This window comes from Sorghum bicolor, chromosome 2, assembly GCF_000003195.3.
Source record: "Sorghum bicolor cultivar BTx623 chromosome 2, Sorghum_bicolor_NCBIv3, whole genome shotgun sequence".
NCBI classification, from domain to species: domain Eukaryota; kingdom Viridiplantae; phylum Streptophyta; class Magnoliopsida; order Poales; family Poaceae; genus Sorghum; species Sorghum bicolor.
The window spans coordinates 71,836,035-71,859,776 of record NC_012871.2 but is presented as its reverse complement, the minus strand read 5'-3'; the positions used below and the strand labels follow the sequence as shown (position 1 = coordinate 71,859,776).

General features: G+C 43.8%; 2 protein-coding genes across 2 annotated transcripts; both read right to left on the bottom strand.

The window, feature by feature from the left end:
- Positions 4,968-10,916, bottom strand: LOC8078964 (heterogeneous nuclear ribonucleoprotein 1). The gene is made up of 4 exons (XM_002460886.2): positions 10,391-10,916; positions 9,790-10,043; positions 8,505-9,684; positions 4,968-5,483 (listed from the first exon to the last, which is right to left on the bottom strand). Exons 2-4 carry the CDS (start codon positions 10,009-10,011, stop codon positions 5,470-5,472), a joined length of 1,416 nt encoding a protein of 471 aa, XP_002460931.1. The 5' UTR covers positions 10,012-10,043; positions 10,391-10,916; the 3' UTR covers positions 4,968-5,469.
- On the bottom strand, positions 16,312-19,245 carry LOC8078963 (BTB/POZ domain-containing protein At5g48130). Its single transcript, XM_002460885.2, has 4 exons — positions 18,734-19,245; positions 18,580-18,649; positions 17,334-18,500; positions 16,312-17,231 (listed from the first exon to the last, which is right to left on the bottom strand). The coding sequence occupies exons 1-4, from the start codon at positions 18,865-18,867 to the stop codon at positions 16,536-16,538; spliced, it is 2,067 nt and encodes a 688-aa protein (XP_002460930.1). The 5' UTR covers positions 18,868-19,245; the 3' UTR covers positions 16,312-16,535.

Below are 23,742 nucleotides of genomic sequence, written 5' to 3'. Positions count from 1 at the left end.
TGGCGTGGCGTGGGAGCCGAGGGTGGTGCAGCGGTGGACGCTTTGCGCGCCTCGTGTCCGCGCGTGCACTCAAAAGGGGTTCACGCGGCGTCGTCGTTGGCGTCGGTCGCGCGTCCATCCAAACAAAGGAGGCGGGGCGGCAGCAACAAAAGGCGGTCAGGACTCAGGCCTTGTTTAGTTCCGAAAATTTTTGGAAAATGGACACTGTAGCACTTTCGTTTGTATTTGATAAATATTGTCCAATCATGAACTAACTAGACTCAAAAGATTCGTCTCGTCAATTTCGACCAAACTGTGCAATAAGTTTTTATTTTCGTCTATATTTAATACTTCATGTATGCGTCTAAAGATTCGATGTGACGGGAAATGTGAAAAATTTTGCAAAATTTTCTGAGAAGTAAACAAGGCCTCAGGTCACTCAGGTGCGCCGTGCGCGTGTGCCGGTGGTGCGCGTGGGGGGAATGATGAAAGCCCGGAAGGATGGCGCCAAGTAAAAGGGAGGAACAGGACTATACGGACAGGGATTCAGTAACTTGCCTTGGGCAAGTCACAATGTAACTTACCTCCTACATTCATTCCTCCAACACTTTATTTAGTTCCTAATATTTTTTGTAAAATTTTAAATTTTTCAGAAATTCCACGTTACATCAAATCTTATGACACATGCATGAAGAATTAAATATAGATAAAAAATAATTATACATAAAAAATAACTAATTACATAATTTTGCGAGCCACTGAATCTTTTGAGTCTAGTTAGTCTACGATTGGACTTGTATTTTATTGTGCTTTGTTAAACTGCTATGTATATGTCCATCTGAATTATGGACCTAAATTATTGACTTTTTTTCTTTTTTTTTGAAACTATGAATTATGCTGCTATCTACTATCTATGTCCGAAAATACAACCAAGTCTCATGAGTTGAAGGGCTGGATCTGTTTTGAGCCACTGGATCTGATTTGGGCCTTGTTTAGTTCCAAAAAAAATTTACAAAATAGATAGTGTAGCATTTTCGTTTGTATTTGATAAATATTATCCGATCATAGATTAACTAGGCTCAAAAGATTCATCTCGCAAATTATAGACAAACTGTGTAATTAATTATTTTTTATCTATATTTAATGTTTCATACACGTGCTGTAAAATTTGATGTGACGGAAAATATCTGAATTTTTTTAATTTTATAAAAAAAATTTGAACTAAACAAGACTTTGAAAGAATGGATGAAGAAGGTAAGTTACGTCGTGACTTGCTCAAGGCAAGTTACTGAATCTCTGTCCGAACTATACAGGAGACGAGATGATTGGATTGGCTGTGCCGAGTTCTCAATGGAAAGGGCCGGGGGCGATGCAGGCCACGATGAGTGCGTGGTGCAAGTGTTGACGACCCGCGATGTGGACTGGTGGTGTTTACGTCAGGTATAAGGTGAGCACACACGCGATTGATGTTTTTACACTGCGAAGGAAATGAAAGATTATGGTGGTGAGAATGTGCGATTTCAAGCTACGTGATTGACAGTAATCGGTCGACAATGATTGCACCGTTACTAGCTTATGCAAACCGGTGTGCCGGTTTGTGCGGCCTCCATCGGTAACTTCTATCCACCAAATGTTGGATTGCCGTGAGAATCGGCCTTCATTACCTTGTCTTTTTCTGGTACTGCAGATCAGCTCACAGTACCTACTGTACACCAATATGGATGTAGTAGTGACTAGTGAGCAAAGCGTACGTTTTGTTTCCGTCCCTCACATGTCCCGTCATTTGTTGCGTGGACGATCCAAATCAACCTTCTTTTAAGCGAAGTCTATTCTCTTCGACGGTATGCCGACAATTTCGTACTCAATGAAACGCTTTAATTCCAGACAAGTGTTCATTTTTAAGGGCAACCACAATGTTCAGAGAAAGTAGTCCATAGGGAATAAAATACTCTCTATCAGCTAACTGAAACATTGTGGAGGTAGTCCATATAGCAGTCTATAACAAAAGCTACCCATAGCCCTACGGACTACCCATAAGCAATAAAGAAATATTATTTTCTCTCTCCATGCTCTCTCTCTTGTGTCATGAAAGATGAGATGGTTGAAAAGAATAATTTTTAATCTCTAGTGGACCCTACCTTATGGACTACTTTGTTGGCTGAACATTGTGAAAAAAAAATAATAGCTATGGACTACTTATGTAGGCTCCATGTATATGGACTACTTGGTCCATATACATTGAGGTTGCTCTAATGATACGATTTTGTTCCCCCAGAGCTACCTGGCAGCGTAATTGAAGTCCTCATTGCTCGGCTTGTAAATAGGCCCATAATGGATACCCGTTGGGCTAGTCGGATGGCCAGATTGTTTCGCCTCTGGTAAACCAACTGAGCCCAACCCAATCGTCCAAAAATTTTTCAAACTGCCACATCAAATCTTACAGCGTATGCAGAGAATATTAAATATAGATAAAAAATAATTAATTATATATTTATTGTAATTTATGAGATAAATTTTTTGAGTCTAGTTAGTCTATAATTAGATAATTATTATCAAATACAAACGAAAGTGTTACAATGTCAAAATCTTAAAAATTTTTTAATCTAAACAAGGCCTCAATCTTGCAGTTTTCCTTCTTTTCCCAGAGTAGCAAGAGTCTCTCTCTCGATCGATCGATCGACGAAGGAGTAAGCTTGGCAAGTTTGGCTGGCCGCAAACTCAAATGTGTTCGTTTGCAGCAAGAAGTCGATAAATGTATATACTCGTACCACGAGAGCTATGGCACACAAAACTATTTCAAATTATTTTCAAGAAGTCAGACAAGGAATGCATAACTCCATTACGCCATCGTTGCAATGCATTTGGGCCTTGTTTAGTTCCAAAATATTTTAGAAAATTGACACTGTAGCACTTTCGTTTGTATTTGACAAATATTATCCAATTATGGACTAACTAGGCTCAAAAGATTCGTCTCGTCAATTCCGACCAAACTGTGTAATTAGTTTTTATTTTCGTCTATATTTAATACTTCATGCATGCGTCTAAAGATTTGATGTAACGGAGAATCTGAAAAATTTTGCAAAATTTTTTGAGAACTAAACAAGGCCTTGAGCGAAGTAGCGAACACAGATTATATCGATTTTAGCATTTAGGAAGGCCTTGTTTAGATGCGAAAAGATTTTAGATTTTGGTACTGTAGCACTTTCGTTTGTTTGTGTTAAATATTGTCCAATTATGAACTAACTAGGATCAAAAGATTCATCTCGCGATTTATAGTTAAACTGTACAATTAATTTTTATTTTCGTTTATATTTAATACTTCATGCATGTGTCGAAAGTTTCGTTGTGACAGAATTTTGAAAATTTTTTGGTTTTTGGGGTGAACTAAACAAGACCGAAGATCGAAAGATGGGACCAGAAATGGCGCATTTATTAACTACTGCAGTGTAAACAAGGAAGAAGGGGTTGCACTATGTTTACTAGACCAGGAACTTTTAGAATATGAACTCTTCCTTAATCGAGAGATCTTTTTCCTTTTTTTTTCCGAAAACAGACTTCCTTTCCCTTATGCGCTCTCTTGATTCAGATTTCTTGATTTTTGGCCTAACTGCAAAGGACCTGTACTACCTGTGTTCCACAATGTTTGTCCGGTTCATATGCCTAGAAGGAACAAAAACTATGTAAACTCTTACCAAATTGAGTGATTCTTTGCTGCACTAAACTCATCTATCTCAAATGGACGAATTTGACTATTACGATTAGATTCATGTCACAGTACTAGTAGCGATAAAAGGAAGAATACAAAAGACACATATACACTTACTCCAATTCCTAAGACACTATCATTAGCATGATCAATGAAGATGGGTTGATAAATGACAAATATCAATATAATACCTATCAAATTTGTGCTAATATTTAATGACAATCTCTTAGTCTCTAAAATCTCTTACATTTGGTTAATATAGTTTTTAACACTTGAATACATTAGAGATATTAGGATGTGTCTCTATGGAAAGTGTCTGCAGGTTTTATTAAGCATCAGTCAACTCGTTGGACTGCTCGCGATTTGGCTGAGCCTGAGTCTGTTAATACAAGGTCGAGCCTGGTTAAGGATAAAAAACAACTTGGACAGTTGGATCCTAATCATACGGCTCTATAGTCTTCAAGCAGCCTTCCTCGCGAGTTGTGACCTGGTCCGCCTCTACTGCCGTCGCGTTAAACTCAGAGCCAGCACTGAAGCTCACCGTGCCCTCGCCCCCACCTACCGCCAGCCAACTCCCGTCCTCAGAGGTGTCCCCGCTGCAACCCCGCGGCGCTAACCTCAGAGCGAGTGCAGCTCACCACGTCCCACCCATCTGGTTGTCAATTCACGACCACCGGTATGCCTACCCCTCCCTAAGGCCTCCTTTTCTAAGCTTGCAGCCATTGGAAGCCTCTCAAACACCAAACCCCGAACCCAGGAGAAAGATAAACAATGCGAACAATTTGGGTCATCAATTTCCGATCGGCCGCGCAATTCTTGAGATATTCTCTTGTTAAAAGTGTGGCGCATGCACTACAATTATATGACGGAGGGAGGAAGATATTTAGCGGTAAAAAGGGTGGCCTTGGAGGCCACGCTAGACCAAACAGCGTATTACATTTTGAAATGGAAGGAGTATAAATTCGGCAAGTGTCCCTTCTAAAATTAGCATTCCCACTTTGGATGTGAAAGCGACTGAGACAGACAAAATGAGAAAGAAGCTGGGTCAAGTAATTCTGTATAAAGCTTTTATAAGGCCATTTCAGGAAGCGAAGCAAAGATATGGAGAGGCAAATCTACGAGCTGTACTTCTGGAGCAGCTATATATAGCTCGTTGACCTCGAACTACTTCACAAAAGAACATGGAAACAAATGCTGCGTCAAATATGCATAATCAAGGCAAAAGATCTATAACAAAATTCCGCAAAAGCATTCGCATGGCACAAAAGGGAGAGACAGCACATGTATATACTTTTGGTGGCTTTATTACTGGGTCTCAATATGGCTTTGTACCCCCAATAGTTTGAACAAGCCAAGCAACTCTCTAGTATACAAATGGAATGGTTAAAGAGAATAAAAACAAGCAAGCTAATGTAGCCATAAATGGGCAAAGATAATACAGCATTCCTTTGGTATACAAGTTTATCCATCCGTATGACAGAATTCCAGCTTATGTTGGAACACTTCTAAGTATGTGCCGCAATCAACACTGCACATCTCATTCAAAAAACAAAGGCCTAATAGATGTAGAAATTAAACTAAAATCTGAAAGCTTCACAAAATGTTTGTATCCGCTCCTCTAGCATTTTTGGTGTTGTAAACCACACCTCTGGTTACCTAGAAACAAGCAACTAACCTGTATATTAATCTGACATCACCAATTCACAGTCATGCACCTGAAAGCCTGATATAGTAGTGGGTGTTTCACCTATCCCAAGTCATATATGAATTTAATAGTACTCTCCCTAGGAAGTGATACCTGCAAAAGGATACAACAAATTGTAGTCAAGTTTAAAGTTCTATAGCTGTCCTAAAAAAATGTTTTAAGAATATAAAGAGTGTATTTCAAGCATAGATTGGTTGATGAAAAATAGTATTGCCAACAACAAACTTATCCAAACAATTCCAATTTAATTAATTAGAAACAGCACACTCATCCACTTTTTGATTTAATACAAGTGTCTTACATCACTGACTAACAAGCAAAGGTTAATGTTAAGGATGGAGCATAGCTTATATGCAAGGAACCCCTGCTAAAATCATACTGAGATTACATTGATTCACATGATCTATACATGGAGCCCGCGAAGTGGGCATGGCTGTACAAATCAAAATCCTGATTATGAGGATTTTACTAGGTCCAAAAGGAACATATTTGCAAGATGATTATAATTCGGACCTTAATCAAATTAAATTAGGATTAATTAAATTATTGTACATAAATAGGAATCATTAAATTATTGTATATAAATAGGATTAATTTATAGCCAGAATATTGAACACATGCGACTGCAAAAAAAATATTAGTTTGTTACAAATTTCATCAATTAACTATATGAAACGGATATTCTTTCAGTGATTCAGGATACGGTTTTAACATAAACTATCCAAAATAACGGTGTAGCTTCACAACTTTTAACTGCAAAGATAAAATGGTACAAAATTTCAGAAGGGGAAAACATCCAGCATTAGTTTAATGAACCTTAACTATGATTAACATTAACACATAACCACGTAAGGGTACTAAGTTACTGTTTATTTTTATTTTTTAGAAAGGAAAGAACTTATAAATATTTAAAACATTTGGCACTGACTGAGGCATGCTCAAGTAAACCTAGCCTGTTTCCCTTGTTTCGCAAAGCATGTGATTGATGTGAAAAATAACAAAGAGAAAATGATGTTGGGAAAATCTAGAAGAACAAGAAGCATAAGTGTTAGCATGGTCTTATTGCCTAATGGTGTGTTCAGTTGGCTCTTTCTTATTGTTAATAGCCATAGGTGGACAGTTGTCGATATACATATTCAACTTGGATAGTGAATTAGTAGGAAGTGATGCAATCATTATAACTCAGCTATTGATTGATCCAAAATTTGACTGTTCTCTGGTTGGTTCCTGTTGGTGATTTAATAATGATTGTGTCTTATCCGTGCAAGATAACAACTAGCACGATGATGCCGCATGCTAATTAAATGCATCACATATAATCCAGGATTAAAAGGTAAAACAATTAAATTGAACGCATCCAAACTACATTTCACCAAAAGAAATATTATTGAAATGATCGTGTTGAGATTGACAGAAAAGAGCTTGTACGCAGTCAGATATCGTTGATTAAAAACAAACCGAATTGCAACACAAGAAAACCCAATTAGGGAAATGTGAATGTCAAATTTTGGTATTGATCATCATTCACAGCTCTACAAGTTTCTGCAAGTTGATACTCTAGTGCATTGAACTGCACAACTCGATGCTAAATACAAGTGCTAATGTAACATGTGAGTCCCACGGTGTTATTACATAACCACAATATGGTACCTACTAGTGTCAATAATCTATTTTAGTTCTTAACTGATCAAGCAGGAGAGAACTCAAAAAGGATTTTGTATTTTATATATCAACACACTAGAAGGCCTAGCTGATAAGGTATCACATGCCTGAACCATGAATAAGGCTTAGATAATTAGATCCCCTAATAATATTACTCTTGTTGAAGATGTATTTATTTGTTATAAGTTCTACTTTTCCCTTGGCTCATGTGGGTTTCATCTCTAGGCAACCCCAGTTTGTTTGAGACTAAAAAGGCTTTGTTATAGAAAGGGAAAGGTAGAAGATTCTCTTCCGTTGTATCGAGAAAAGGCAACAAACCCCGGGTATTTAGGACGTGCCAATAATGGTGAGGACGTGCCTGCGGCCGTGTATCACGCTGCAACCGTTAGGGGATCACATATTTCACTGAAAATAGCACAAGGAGTGGCCTTTTTTGTGAGAACAGGGAGTTGGAACTCGCGACCTGAAGGTTGCACTTCTGCTTCCCTACCACTGCGCTAGGTGCACGTTCTCTATTGTTGCGGTAGTAGTTGTTGTATATCAAAATAACCGCATGCATCTGACTACAACGAACATATTTGATGTATGGACAGCTGGGTAATTTAACCCCACTATACTTCATGAAAAAATAAGATGCATCAGCATAACAAACTGTATCAGCAATCTGTTATCAGATGCAAGTCCCAACGCAAACGAGCCAGAGGCTCGGTTGGTTGGGCATGCTTGATGGAGCTCCCACCGCCCGCGTTCAAGTGCTGCTCAGCGCAGGTTTTCACATGGGGGATTTTCCCCATTTTTCTCTGCAGCCTCAAGCGCGGATGCTCCAGAATGGTCAAGGTATCGTGTCCAGACGCTTGGAGTCTGATGATCTTCAAGTACCTTTCAGCCATGTGTCTTTAGGTATATGTGTAGATCTAGCTTGCACACAGTGTGCACGTTTGTGTGCATGTGGTGTGCGGTGTGAGTTTGTGCTTAAGTTCAAATACTACTACTATGGCTTGTACTTGAATTACTGAGGCATAAAAATAGATGCTAGTCCCAAAATAGAAAATAGGATATATGCCAAATTTACATGATCAATCTTGTATTTAGTAATAAATGAAGAATGAAGTGTGTTAGTCAAGTACATCACTTGGAAGAATAAGTGATAAAACACAAGATTTGGTTAACGCAAACTAATAGAGTTCACAACATAAGTCCTGTGCATTGTAGTTGTCCTACAAAAAAGGTCAGTTGCTAATGCTGCTACGTCATCCTGTTTATCGAAAATAGATTAAACATTCTTTTCAAGAATCAATAGCTACATTCCAAAAGCGAGGAAATGAGGACTGCACTTTTTATATGTTTTTCAGCCCTTCAAGCATCTAGCTTATTTATGCAGCACATTTCCTTTTTTAACAGAAAGAGGAAACCATGTGTAGATCATAGCACAATATTGAAATAGCAACTGACCTCTGCTTGTCTGATTATTATTAACAGTATAGTTGCCCATGTAGCTTGCTGATATTTCTGATTTGATATCCGGATCAACATTTCCAAGATCATGACCAAAAGGAGGCATATCAACCTCAGATGAGTTAAACCTCCAGGTTGAGTCACCATAAATAGAGCTGCTGCCATATGCACCTGGATTGTTCGATTCATATGCATTGGTTGATGCAGAAAATGGCTCACCAATTGTACCAGTTGAGTTGCTCCTCACATAGTTTCCAGAAGGCAAACCAAAGTTGTGATCTCCGGTTCCACGGCCAAGGTTTCCCGATCCAAGGCTTGAAATGTTGCCCATCCCATGAGCAGAAGTAAGGCTTCCCCAACTAATTTCATCACCAGGAATGCCCCCACCACTTCCAGGTGGAGCAAAAGAATTCGTGTTTGTAGGGTTGCCTGTGTAGTTCAGATTTCCATTACCCCAGACATTTCTAGACATTGAACTTAGTATTGATCCTGAATCATCATTAAGGCCAACATACCCAATTGGACTACCTAATCTGTTTGAACTACCATTGAAGTAAGAACCTATTTGCCGCCCATTGGAACTATTGACAAAACCAGAACTTGCACCAAAGTATCCACTCATTCCACCTTCAACATTCATGCCCATTCCATAACCTGGACCAAACGAAGAGAACCCATTCCGTGCACCTGTAAGGAGACCATACCTTCCATCCACCCTCATCCCATAACCACCAAGGGGGTTCGGGTTGTAACCCTGGTTGAAGCCATTTAGGAAGTTATGAACCCTGCTCATAGCATAGTTCTGCCCTCCCACAGGTGAACGTGCAATAGGTCCAGGAGACTGCTCCTTTGGTACAGCCCTCTTGACCTCAACCATTTTACCATTCAGCTCATGGAAGTTCTTGTGCAGTGCCTTATCCACTGCGTCTTCTGAGTCATAAGTGATGAAACCAAAGCCCCTAGGCCTCTGCGTGTTGTGGTCATACATCACTACCACATCGGTTATCACACCGAATTGCTCAAAGTACCTTCTGAATTCGACCTCGGTAACATTTGAAGCCAGACCTCCAACAAAGATCTTCCTAGTACGTCCTGGTCCAGGTGACCCTATGCTGCTGCCATTGTTCTTGCTCGCAATACTCTGGTCGTCCCTGGGAACGGCCTTCTTTGCTTCCACCTAAATCAGGAACAGACAATTCAGCTCGTACAGTGAGAAACAGCTCCACAACAGAATTCCCAGCAAAATGCACGTCAATGCAACAGCAGACGAGGAAGAGAGTACCATGCGCCCGTCGATCATGTGCTTGTCCATGGTGACGCGCTCGGCGATCCCGGAGTCGGCGAAGACGACGAAGCCGAACCCACGGGCGCGGCCGGTGTTGCGGTCCCGCATGATAACGGCTTCGGTGACCTCCCCGAAGCGACCGAAGTACTCGCGGAGGCGGTCCTCGTCCGTCTCCCAGGAGATGCCGCCGACGAAGAGCTTCCCGGAGTCGGCCTCCATCGTGTCCGTCCTCCCCTCCCCTCCTCCTCCCCCTGCAATCCACAAAAGCAGGCCCAGTTTCATACCAGCCAGCCACTGCCAAATGCGGACAAAACCCCGACTTATCCACAGCGTTCACCACAGAAACGCACGCGGGACATCAGATAGATCCGAGCCGAAAGCAACGCCGCGATCGGGGCCACGAACGCGCGCACACACACGCGCGCGCGCGCGCGCGCGCCCACACGGGGCAAAACGCCACCGCCCCCTCACAAGGCCACGGAATTGCGCGGCCACCGCGAGATCCGTACCAGATCCGGCCGCCCCCGGCGCGATCCGGCACCGATCGGCGCTGCGAGGAGCCCGCCGCACGCGACAGTCGGATCGGAAGGACGCTTACCGGTCGGTCGGTCGGCGGCGGCGGCGGCGACGGGCGGCGAGGAGGGATCGGGGGGCGCCCGCGTCCGCGTCGCCTCTCCTCTCGCTGTCCCGCTAAGATCTCGATGCGGGCATGGGAGGGAGGTGGTGGGGGGAAGGAAGTTGCTTGGGTTCGGACGGCACGCCTCGTCTCCTCCTCTCCTTTTTATCGAGCTTTTGCTTCCCCCTCCGCTCGGTGGCTGGCGAGCGATGCCTTGCCTGCCGCGATGCGGTGGTGGTTGTTTGTTTTTACCTTTGCGGGAGAGGAGGATGCCTTTTTTAATCGCTCCCGGTGCCCTGCGATTGCGGTGCTCGGCTGGATTGGGAAAGCGGAGGGTGAGGGACGCGGAAATGTATAAATAATAATGGAGAGGCAGGTCGGCGCCGCGCTGGAGGCGACGCCAGCGGGAGGTGATGGATGATATGGGCTGCCAGCGGCTGCGTGTGTGTGTGGTGCGCGGGGAAGGAGACGACGCAAGGGGAGCTGCTGGGCTGTGGCTACTACGTGCGCGCGTGCGTGCGCGGAACGGAAGGCAAGGCCGGAATGGGGGAGAAAGAAGCGAGTGAGTGAGGAGGTGGAGCCGACGAGGCAGGCAGGCAACCGAAGCGGGCGGGGATGGGTTGGGCTCCCGTGTCGCCGCGGCGCGCTGTGGGGCGCGGGCGTGCGGCCCGTCCAATCCTCGCGCCGCGGAAGAGGTGCAGCAGGCGTGCGGCGCCCACCCGGCAGTGAGTTGCTGTGCTGCGGTCCGTGGAAGACGTGGAGGCACGTAAAGAATTTTCCTTTTTTTTTTGCTGCATTATTTCTTCTGCTTTATTTACTGTTAGTGGGTTTCTTTCACGACAATTATCTTTTTTTCGTACTTTATACTCGTCCAAAAATAATAAATTACCGTACAAAGTCCGTGACGTATAGGAAACTTCAGAGTTTCAATCTGCAGACTTTCGCAGATCATGTCAATATGTAAATGTACAACTTGTGGGGAAATAAAACAAAGAAACGGCATAGATAAGTGTACAATATTATAGCATCTTCAGTAAAAAAACATATTTTATATCTTAGAAAAATATATAGATAATCTCTTAATATTAATAACTAGTATAAATATTCTCATACGTTGCAAAGAAAAAGTTATGAAACGTTAAGAATTTCATTAACAAGCATACAAAAGATCCTTTACAAGTAATCCCTTCAACGATAGGCAATTTGGTTGAATCAGTGATGGTACATTTGCGAATATGGAAGTAAAATAGCTCTAAACTATGCATTGTGCAAAGTAAAAAAAATGTTATTTTTTAACACAAATACGATTCTGGATAGTTGTCAATAATCTGAAACTGAGGATCAAAAAGTAAAAACATAATATAAAAAACTTATGCAGGCTCTGTTCCAAATCACCTGTCGATTGTGATATTCTTCGCCGATTCTTTAATTGTGATAAATTGCCAAGTTAAATTGGCCCTGCAACCATCTGTTTGTCTTATGTGATTAGGGGCCTAGAACAGTGATATATTTTTTGACAAGTTAAACATGGTGCAGTTGGATCGCTACGTTACTATCCACAGCGAGCTCCAGGATTCTACTCAATGGGCACCAAGGCCCAACAATCAAGCACTTCAAGGAGTGCGCCATGGACCATGGTGACTCCTTATCGCCGATGCTTTTTATCATCGTGATGGACATGTTGCACAGAATTTTCGCCAAGGCCAGCTGTGATGGGGCCTGCGACCGATGCAGTTGCAAGAGATCGAGTTCCCGTGCAGTTTGTAGGCAGACGACGTTATACTATTTATCCAGTGGAGAGTTTCATGTCCAGTGGAGAGTTTTATGGTGTTGTTTCAAGATGTCATGTCATATAAAATAAAATGAAACTTGAATGAAACACCCACTCTCAATGGAGAGTTTCATTTTATAGTTTTATAAGCATTTAATTTCAAGACTCATAGAGAGTTGGTAATCGTGTCAAGAGAGTTTCATCTAGATGAAACACATTTCTGCTCTCTCTTCTTAAATACACTGTCATGTCATCAAAACAGCCTATGTGGCAACCTATTTAATGCAAATAAAACTAACATGAAACTCCCATTGAGACTGGCCTAAGGGCACTCACAGTGCAAGACTCTATCACAGAGTCCAAGACACTTAATTACATATTATTTATGGTATTTTGCTGATGTGGCAGCATATTTGTTGAAGAAAGAGGTAAAAAAATAAGACTCCAAGTCTTATTTAGACTCCAAGTCCACATTGTTTGAGGTAATAAATAACTTTAGACTCTATGATAGAGTCTGCATTCTGAGTGCCCACTCTATCACAGAGTCCAAGACAATTAATTACATACTATTTATGGTATTTTGCTGATGTGGCAGCATATTTATTGAAGAAAGAGGTAGAAAAAATAAGACTTCAAGTCTTATTTAGACTCTAAGTCCACATTGTTCGAGGTAATAAATAACTTTAGACTCTATGATAGAGTCTGCATTGTGAGTGCCCTAAGGTCAGTCTCAATGCATAGTTTTATGGCACAGTTACCAAGACTATAAACTAGGTAACCGAGCCACATTAGTTTCATGGAGATGAAATTCATCTCTCATCTGATGAAACTTCTTCATTTAATGACTCTGCCAAGTCAGCAATTTTGCTTATGTGGCACCCTATTTAATGTGCATGACACTCCCATAAAATATGCATTGAGACTGACCTAACCGTCGATGTAGGAGGCAGGCAGTCAAAGAAACCTTGAGGATCTTCCGGGCGGTCTCACTAGTTGGCGAACATCCATTTAAAATAAATCCAGCTATCAATTCTTCGACCAGCTATAATAGGAAAGTTTTCATTCTCACCTCACACTTTTTAGATAGTGTAATGATATTTCACTTTACTTTGCTTCTCTTTCTCTTTTTAAACAGACATGGTGGACGCGTAGGCCTTCACTTCATTTCAAATATGTCATACATTCTAAATATTTAAATATTTAAAATAATAAATATAAAATAAAAGTTGATAATAAAAAATATAAGTTAATAGAAAAGGTAAGATAACTATACACATGAAAACACAAGTTAAAAACATAACTTTTAACAGAAAGTTGATCAAATAAGTTAGATAGTATACATATGAAAAGAAAAGTTAGACACATACCTCAATACAATAACTTAGTCAAATAAATTAGTTAACGTGTCATGAAAGCATAAGTTAGATACATAACCATGTGAACTAAGTTAATCGACTAAGTTAGGTAGCATAGACATGAAAAATATAAATAACCTTGTTAACTTATAATAATTTATATGTATAAACTTATAACATATTGTTTAGAACATATAACTTATGTGAAAACTTAGGAACACAAGAGTTATGAAACATAACTCATTTACAATAAGTTATTAAACACAAAGAAATGAACTAACTTATAATTTATATCAAAACACATAAATACAAAGTAATGAAACACAACTTATATAAAAAGTTACCAAACACAACATATAAAGTTACTCTATACAACTTATGTACACAAGTTATTTAATATAATTTATGTTATAAATTATACTTATAAGTTATGTATTATAAATTATATGAAATAACATAATACACATAAATTATTATTAAAATATTTTTTTGAAACATATGCAAGTGAGGTATAGTTTTGTTCGTCTCGTTATGTATAATATACAAGTGTAGATGGAATTAAAATTAAATACACTATTTAAAAATTTTAGTATTTTTAAATTGATGTTTTGCCTTTTTAAAATGACATCAGACATATGCAAAGGTAGGCACATGTGCGCACTGGACACGCGTGTCACTCAGATTGTTCACTGAAATTGATTCCGATGAACGACCGCGATAATGGAATTGGGTCTTCGGGGAGGCATCGAGGCTAATGACTAACCTAGCCAAATGCTTAGTAACCTCAATCTTTGGTAGAGAAGAGGTTCTATCAGAGATCGTCGACATCTTGGGCTACCAGGTGTAGGATTTTCCCATTCGATACCTAGGTTGCAAATTAAACACCAAACGGCTGGCCAATGGAACTCTCATGGCGAGGAGTGGGAGGCTGGTATGGATCAAATCAGTCATTAGGGCAGTACCTATCTATTCCATGATGGAGGACAGCCTACCGCCATAGGCAATGAAAGAGATCAACATGATTGCTGGAAGTTCTTGTGGGTCGGCGGTGATACGTCGGTACGAGGAAGATGCATGGTGGCGTGGAACACTGCTTATAGGCTGATGGAACTGGGCGGGCTCGGGATCGCTGACCTGAAGCTCGCAGAGTCACAGGCTACACGCTGCAAACCCATTGGTTGTGCATGGAGTCAACTACCCCTCGATGTCGAGTCACAGGTCCAAGCGTTCTTCCAAGCATCAACATACACAGAACTAGGAGACATGAAGACTATGTTGTTCTAGGAGGATAAGTGGCTAAGCCAATCTGTCCCAGCGGACATGGCCATAAACCTAGCTTGGCTGGTCTCTCGGTGGATCAAATCAACATTGACAGTGCAGTAGGGGCTTAACAATAGGCAATGGACCCGAGGCATCACGGAGAGCATGCCATCAGAGACCATCGCGGAGTATCTACAACTATGGGAGACCATGATAGAGATCACCATCAGGGAGCAGGATGACAAGATGCTACACTAAGGCTCCATCCCATTCCATGGCCACTTACTGATATGGAGGGCATGGGCACCATTGAAGGTGAAGATCTTTCTATGGTTAGCATGCTAGAGATTCCATTGGACTGCCAACTGACATGCACGCCATGGCCTCGACATAAGGGAGGAGTGCTATCTCTGTGACCAAGCGCCTAAAATGATTAACCACCTCTTTTATGCGATTGCCCATTCATAAGGGAGGTATGGTTCCACTGGACAACCACTACCGTCGACTGCTCATTCAGTTTTCACCTGGTGCAAGCATCTGCGTGGAGCTTGCCAGGCAAGTCAGTGAAAGGGAATGGAGTCGTTTTTGCTCTAGGCTCCTAGGAAATTTGGAAAGAAGAGAACGCTCGCTTGTTCAAGGAGTTCATGAGCACGGTGCCAAAACTCCTACAGATTATCAAAGCCTAGGGCGATCAGTGGGCTCTAGCTGGCGCCAAAAACTTAAGGAGTTTAGTATGGAGGTAGCCCTCTTTTTATCAAGGTGTTCATTGCTTCCTATGTTTCGTCGTGGCCTTGAGTTGGAATCATGTATTCAAACTCTATTTCCTTCTTAATACAATGATACATCATTTTTTTGTGTATTCGAGAGAAAAAAAGACATATCTTTGCCTTTGTTGTCCATTTGCAGGAAGGTTTGCACATCTTCATGGGTAGGATGTACACTTCTCGCGTCGGCTAGTAACGATCATACTGTAGAGGAATTGTGTGCCTCAGTCATGCAAGGAATATACTCCAAACAACAAAGAACTATCACAGACTTTCTCACATATACAAAGCTGAAACATCTGGAAGGGAAGGAGCAAAATCACATAATCTTTGATAGAAGGACGCTTTTGTGTATCAAGCGTTTGGCTTGATCAAGGAGAAGATGGATCTCAGGAGGCGTGCATGTCAGCATGTGGATATCATTGAGCAGATTAGCTGGTTCAATTACTCCCTAGAGCATGGAGAACACCATTTTCCAACACCAAGATGCAAATTAAGGTCTTATTAGTTTCGAAAAGTTTTTGTATTTGGCTACGGTAGTATTTTCGTTTTATTTGACAATTAGTGTCCAATTATCGACTAATTAGGATTAAAATATTTATCTCACGATTTATAGATAAATTGTACAATTAATTTTTTTTATTTACATTTAATGCTCTATACATCTGTGATTCAATATGATAAGTGAAAAATTTTTGGTGGAGAACTAAAATTTTCGCGTCCCATAAACAATTCGGTTCCAGATGTTCAGAGTTGGTAACCTAACAAAGTACTTTGCTTTCAAGCGTTTATATTGAAGTACTGAATGGCCACCTGACAATAACTACCTCTTCAGAACTTCGATATTGCTAGCAATATTTACACACAAAACCACTGCTTACATTCATGCTCCCCAAATCTACCGTAACATCTGCACTTTCTATTCCACAAGTAAATGATTCGATTTTCTCCTCGCGTGTGCTTATACTTGTACTGTTCTACATGCAATTCGGCTGCTCTGTTGCTGCGCTGCACTTGCTCTGCTTCCCCCTCGACCTACCCCTCCCGAACACGGCTAGCCTCGCGAAGACGCGCAGGATCCTGCTCGCGCACCGGCGCTGCGAGCCCCAGCGCATGGATCCGATGCAGCTGCCGGAGACCGTGGCTCGGCGTTTGATGATCGCCGGCGTGCTCGCGTCCGCAGCGACCCTGAAGCTCGGCTCCTTGCTTTCCCTGCGAGCCGAGGCCGAGCCCTTGAGTGTGTTGTGCCGCTGCAGGGTCTGCTTCAGCGAGATGATCTCCTGCTCCAGCGCCTGGATCCTGAAGCTGGCCGTCTCGTAGTCCGACGCGTCGTCGCGGGCGCGGAGCTTCGCGTCGCGCGGGCCGCGGTGGCTATCGTACGGGCTGCTGCTGCTGAGGGGCTGGCTGGTGGGGACGGCGGGGCACCCGGGGCTCGGCGTGTACACGCCGGCGCCCGGGACGAGCTCCCCGGAGTGCATGCACCGGAACGAGTCGGAGCACTCCGTGAAGGCGCGGTGCGTGTGCAGCTGCTGCACGAACAGCGCCTGCACGATTAGCCGGAGCGGCATCCGCTCGTTCTGCACGGCCTGGATGCACGCCTCGTGAGACAGCTTCCGGCAATCCAGGTGGCCGCACAGCGTCGCCTTCTCCTCCCCGGACAAACCCTGATGCTCCTACACCATGACAGAATTGGCACCCACTTCTTTGTTAGCAAAAAAATTCAAACATGTCGCAGTCGTGGGCATGATCGATCGAGCATTGGACACCTGTCTTACCACTAAATATGTGTTGATTGCTTCGTACAAGTGGTTGTGCGTCTTCCGGTCGCCGGCCGGAATGACTCCGATCAGCTCAGCTAGCCTCTCCGGCCGGAGCTTCGGATCGCCAGCGAACTGCACGAGGTACCGATCCCACAGCTCGGAGACGGCCTCCACGCCTCTCCTTTGCACGGAGGCGGCATGGTTTGACACGATGCTTTCCATTGCCCTCACCTCCCTGCTATCGGCGATGGACCGGTCGGCTTCTTCCTCCTCCGGCAGCGGCAGGTCGTCCACGCGAGCGAATTGCAGATTGGACGCAACTTGTTCTCGCAGTTTCGTCCGGCTTTCGTCGCTCAGCTCCAGGGTTAGCGATCGCGACAGCAGAGCGAAGTAGAACGCCACAGGGATGGCGCCGCCCGCAGCCACTGCCGCCGACTCTGCCGGGAGCAGCCCGATGACGCCCTCCAGGATCGCAGCGGCCCTCCTGTTGGCGTCGGTCTCGCCGTCGACGGCCTCGTCGTCCGTGGTGGCCCAGAACTTGTGCGTCTTCTTGGAGAGCACCCACTTGTTGGCGTAGAAGAGCACGACGGGGCTGACGTACTTCTCCTTCATGCCCTGCCGCCGCAGCGCCTGCACGATCCGCTCGAAGAAGTCGAACGGGAGCGCGACCAGGTCCTTGATCCAGAGGTCGCGCGCGGCGAGCTCCTTGACGAGCTCGGCGTCCCAGCGGCGTCCGACCAGCGCGCGCGTCGCGGCGCCGGCGCCGCCGGGCTGCAGGTCGTCCCGCCGCAGCTGCTCCGGGTCGAGGATCTCCATGCACGCCATGAACGCCAGCGACTCGACGCAGCGGCTGACGATGAGGAGCTCCTCGGCGACCGGGAGCAGGGGTTGGCACCGCTGCAGGACGATGAGCGCGTCGTCCCAGCTCTGCAGCACAACCTGGTTGATGTACAGGTCGCAGCGCGCGCCCAGGCCGGCCACGCCCAAAAACTCCGCCGCGCACCGCACCGCCGCCACGTTGAAGGGGTCCAGCGCCACGGCGTCGCCGTAGCAGAAGAGCGCGATCGCCTCGAACGCCTCGCACACCCCCGGGAAGCTGGCCGGCAGCTCGATGTCGTCGTCGCCGGACTGGATCGACGCCGACGCCTCGCTGAAGTACTTGCACTTGGACACAAGAGGATCCTGCCATCGGCGACACAGACTTGCTGATCTGCACCTCGATCAAAACAAGATGGCAAATTTCCAGCAAGCTCGCTCTTACCTTGTGCAGGTCGAAGCTTCTGTCACCGAGGCGCACGCGGACCGTCGCCGGAGACCCGGTCTCCTTGGACCTGCATCATCAACAGAGCCGTGCTGAGTTGGACTGTATGCCATGGACGCGGTTGAAGCTCTCGATCGAGCTCAAGCAGCCATACCATGCCACGACTCTCCTCTGCAGCAATAAGGCGGTGCTTGGGCTGGAGTAGGGGCTAAACACGGCCACCTCCGACTTGGCAGCCGGCGACAGCTCCACCTCCGTCTCCAAATCCACCCCCATCACCAGCTTCATCGCGACGAGCACCAGCACCGTACCGTAGCAGCAGCAGCAGCCAGCAGCGCGGTGGCAGAGTATTATACAACAGCGCGTGGAGTGTAGGAGGAAGTAACATAGGGAGGCGTGCAAAAGGGTACAATGGCTGAGGGCGCACGAATGGGAGTTGAACCCCAGTTTTCAGGCTGGGAAATCGGATCGCCTCCTCGTGCAAGTTTTCTTACGCACCCTGGGTGTGGGTGCGCGTGCGTGCGGGTGCGGCACCGGCACTGGCAGCGGCGTTTCCCGTGCGCGCTGCGACGGGGGCAGGCTTGTAAGGATCCGAGGGGGTCAACACTAGTTTAACAGCGCGACGGAGCTGGATGCCTTCCATCCAACTCAAATGGTTCACCAACTTGCATTCCGCTGTGACGTGTTTGCCTTGGGTCTTGGGTAAAAAATGTCGATCTGCTCCCTGATTTTGATGCTCGGCTCGGCGGGCTGCTAGCTTTTGCACTGTGCAATGCTGAATTATCCATACCTAGGTGTTCAATATTCTCAACCAGACATAGAAAACCCGAAGAGATATGTTGTACTCATCCGGTCGTACCAGAAAAGCTCGTCGCAGCCAGCGCCAGTAGTAGAAGATCATATATTCCTACGACGAATAGATGCCAGGAAAGTCCAAGCTGAAGAAGCGATGGGCGGAGGGAGTTGCAGTTGCTTGGAGGGAACAAACAGCTACTGATCCTCGTCGTCACTTTTAAAACTGCCCCAGGACTGGGCACCCCGGCTATTCCAATCACCTGACGAACCCCCCCCCGTAGAAACTCCAGGACGACGGAGCCGTACCAGCCCCGGCCGGTGGCATAATCCGATCCTGACAGCTCCGCTTTCCATACGGCTTTTTTAATAAAAGGGCGTGCGTGCGGATTGACGAGCGGCCGGAGCCACGAATAGCGTAGAGGGCCATCGACCGCGTCCCTGTCACCGGATCCGTTCAACTTCAACGTGTGCTGCTGCCTGCGCCCGCCCTGCTGCATCGTTCGTTCGTTCACCAGGCGCGCACGGCAGTAAAACTCTCTCGATCGGCCGGCCAGAGCCGGACGTGAAACTGGGAGTGAAATCGCAGCGAGAGGCCTTGCTATTGGTAGCATGACATGACGGCATGCATAGGCCGGCCGGCTGGCTGGCTGACACCTTGCCTCTCAATGGAATGCATCGGCGACCTGGGGATGGCCCGGGAGCAGCCTCCAGGGCGCTGGTTTTCGGCGTAGTTTATAGCTGAGATGTCGCCATTTGGCATGGTCAGCGCGGCGCTTCAGGGCACGACGATCGCCATGGGTAAAGGAGAATGTCGGTAATAAACAACTGGGTTGACGTGCATCGGACGCCGCCGGAACGGAGAGTGAGAGGGAGGGGTTGGGGAATTTGAGGTCGTCGTCCATGACTCCTCCATGGTATAATACTACTGTTCCGCTGTGGAAACCCGGGTGGGCATGCATCGATCGGGAAGCCGCCAAACTCCCGTGCGCCTGCCTGCTCCTCCCTGATTGACCGGTCGATTGCAGCGCGTGTGGTGAGGGAGGGTGACCACCCGCTCCCCCGCTCGTGTCGAGACTTCTCGAGGTCTCGTGGCGCTCGTGGGCCATGGCAATTTGGCGATGGCGTATTGAGATCGGCGGCGGGGAAACTTCAACCCGGCTTTGGTAGTACAGTGTATTTGTTTTGTTTCGGTGGAAAACGACTGACCGGCGGCGAGACGTCGGGTCGCAAGAGGGCTGCGACGCCCGTGATTCACATCTGAGTGCTTTCGGGGTCTACTATATGCAAAAAGCATCGCGTATTGCGTTCAAAAAGAAGGGCATCCATCGCGTTCCAACTTCCTTCCTAGGACAAAATGCTTGCGATAACAGGATGCAATTACGATGAAACTTTGGTACCTTGATTTTTTTTCCTTGGCGTTCCAACTTTCTGGTAGGGTTCTCAACAAATGTAAAGTTTCTATGATTGTTTTAGTTTATATTCTTCTAGAGTATCCGAAGCTCCAAACAAATTTTAGCTATGAATAACATCCTTGTTCAGAAATCATACCATATCCAAAATTACAAGAAGCAGCAGATTGAGCGTACTTCCTCCCTCTCAAAAAGACCGTTGTTGTTGACTTTGACCAATCATATTTGACCGTTCGTCTTATTCAAAATTTTTGTACAAATTCTAAAATAGATAAACCATTATTAAAATATCTCTAATGATCAAATAAGTCATATAAAAATAGATGATATCTATACAAAAAGTTCTAAGAAGACGGATGGTCAAACAAGATGTCTGAAACAACAATAACAGTCTTCTTAAGACAGAGGGAGTAAGTTCTTAATCTATTCTTGGAAGAAAACCCACCGTTATTTTAGTGTTGGTCGATGTGCACGTGTAGTTTACGTGAAAATTTACATGTTTGGCACGGCTCCTCCTTGAGTGTTGCTCCGGAGCCCAGAGATTTGTAGCGCGAAGAGTAGACACTTTTTGCAGCTCCAACTCCTTGCCCCAAAACACCTCCGTCACCCCTATAGCTCATCAAAAAACAGCTCCTCCTCAAGTGATTAGTATGGCTTCTCTGCACAAACTATTGCTAGAGCTGGAACTAAAGCCATACCAAATAGACCCTTAATGGCCACTTAATTCAAGGGCTTCTTTGGCACGACTCTTCTTATGACATTTTGTCGTGGAGCTGTGTTAAACAGTCATCTAAAAAATGTCTTCTTGCAAGGATCCTGGAGTAGCTAGAACAATTTTTTTTAATAGAGAAGCTAGAGCTACGAAAATATAGCTTCTCTCAGCTTCTGCTCACAAACTTCACATAATTATTAGAAAAATACCACTAAAGACATTTTTGCTAAATATTTTTGTAATGACTTTAGCTTTGTCAAACAAGTTGCCCTACAAGAGGAGCCAAAACCAGAGCTCTTTTAAGAGAAGCCAAAGTCCAGCCAGACTGGCACAAAAGAAGCAAAAGTCCTACCAAACTAGCACAAAATTATGGGAGCAATATATATGATGAGTATTCTATTATGGTTTACTTTAGACTATATTCAGTAGTATTCTATTTTTAGAAACATAATAGATTAATTAATGATTATTATAATCAGTTAAAATCTACTTAATATATGACTGGATCTTTTGTTCTTTTGCTTTTATATTTATATCTTTTTAGGGGGTGTTTAGTTTCCTTTTCATTCCAAAAAATATGAGTTTTGGTCCATCATTCTGCATAATGTAACTAAACATCATGCAAAATTTTTGACAAAATGGTTGTCAATCTCCATTTTAGATTTTGGCATCAAGAGACCAAAAAAGCCCAAAAGTGCCTCAAGTGGCCATAATAAGGGCAATAAATTCTGCATTTTAGATGAAACTAAATATAACCCTAATTTTTTGGCATTTTGTATTTTATCGTTCCAAAGTAGTTAGCATTTTGCATTCCATGGGAAACTAAACATGGCCCTTAGCATGTGTCTGCAGAATTATCATGGAGAATCTGAGAAAGGATAGCAGTAGTAAGGGCATGCTGATTCATCTTGGATCATAGCCGTAATTAGAGCATCTCCAACAGTTTTGTATCTTTATTCCTCATCTTTTCTAATTTGACATATGTCATGTATAGCGTGCAAATATGCACGCGGGCTCTGTGCTTGACATCAATTTTTCTCCTTATGCTTAGCGGGGCTCTTCATTCGTTTAGCGGGACTCTTCATTCGCTTAGCGGGACTCTTCGTTTTGTTAGCGGTTTTTTTTTGTTTTTGCAAAGGAAATTTGTCAAACTGTTGGAGATGAGATCTTTTTTCCCTATATTATTTTAGGAGTTGACAAACAACAACATTTGAGAAACGAATTTTGCCAAACGGTTGGAGATGCTCTTAGATAACATGGACACCCTAGATTATTGGTTGGATTCAACAGATTATTATAATCTTGTAGTCCATCTTTTTTTAGAATAATCCTATAATCCATTTCGACCATGCTAATAGAATACAGGCAAAATCATGGGCCTCCAAACACTTAACCCTTCCTTAATAAATAAAGATTTCCACAAGTTATTGATGAGATTCTAATTTGGATCGAAACTTGTCATATTAGAACGGTTTAGCCAATAACCCAACTAATCAAAACATGGAGTTGAGGTCTTGAGAAGTTTATTGTCGTGTTTGGTCTAATAAATTTGCCTCCTGGCTATATGCACGTGCCAGTTCAATGACAAATCACCATGTGAAAAGTCAAGATAACTCTCCCCTCGTAACAATCATTGGAAATAACAATTCTTGACACGTCGATATGTAACCCTTTGCCGATTTGATCAGATATTAGAATTACATATTTTACAGGCTCCAAAGGAATTTACAAAACTTGATATTTAATTATGCCAACACATGGATGGCATGAAAATTGAAGTTATTATATAGTTACAAGAAAATATGTTAATTCTTTATAATGGGAGGAAACAATCTTTACAGGTTGTATTTTTATTTGATACTGACTTAGTAGGCTGCGAACATTAACTCAAATTATCCATGTCATAATTAGAAAAAAAATAAATATATACATAGCATTACCCGTCTTTATTACCCATGGGCGTTGGATAGCTATTTTCTCTCTCGTTGCAACACATAAACATATTTACTAGTTATTAACCCATAATATAGATTATTACAATCTTATTAATAATCTAGATTATAATAATCCAAATGTGATCCAAGCAAACCCTAAGATTATTACCATTTGAAAACGTCAAATAGCTAGAGTGGTAAGAATATTGTGGCTTGCAAAAGGCTATGACCAATAAATGTTTGTGTTGTGTTGCAGCAAGGGTTGTGTTTTGTTCAACTTTTGAAAAGCGCTTGTGATGTAAAAAAAAGGCAG

What these genes read in the sequence shown, in the direction of transcription:
- LOC8078964 (XM_002460886.2), bottom strand. Translation starts at nt 10,011, where the DNA reads ATGGAGGCCGACTCCGGGAAGCTCTTCGTCGGCGGCATCTCCTGGGAG. An exon ending in ACATGATCGACGGGCGCATG is followed by an intron (nt 9,685 to 9,789) that starts GTACTCTCTTCC and finishes TTCCTGATTTAG; the next exon opens with GTGGAAGCAAAGAAGGCCGT.
- LOC8078963 (XM_002460885.2), bottom strand. Translation starts at nt 18,867, where the DNA reads ATGAAGCTGGTGATGGGGGTGGATTTGGAGACGGAGGTGGAGCTGTCG. An exon ending in CAGAGGAGAGTCGTGGCATG is followed by an intron (nt 18,650 to 18,733) that starts GTATGGCTGCTT and finishes TTGATGATGCAG; the next exon opens with GTCCAAGGAGACCGGGTCTC. An exon ending in GAAGCTTCGACCTGCACAAG is followed by an intron (nt 18,501 to 18,579) that starts GTAAGAGCGAGC and finishes CGCCGATGGCAG; the next exon opens with GATCCTCTTGTGTCCAAGTG.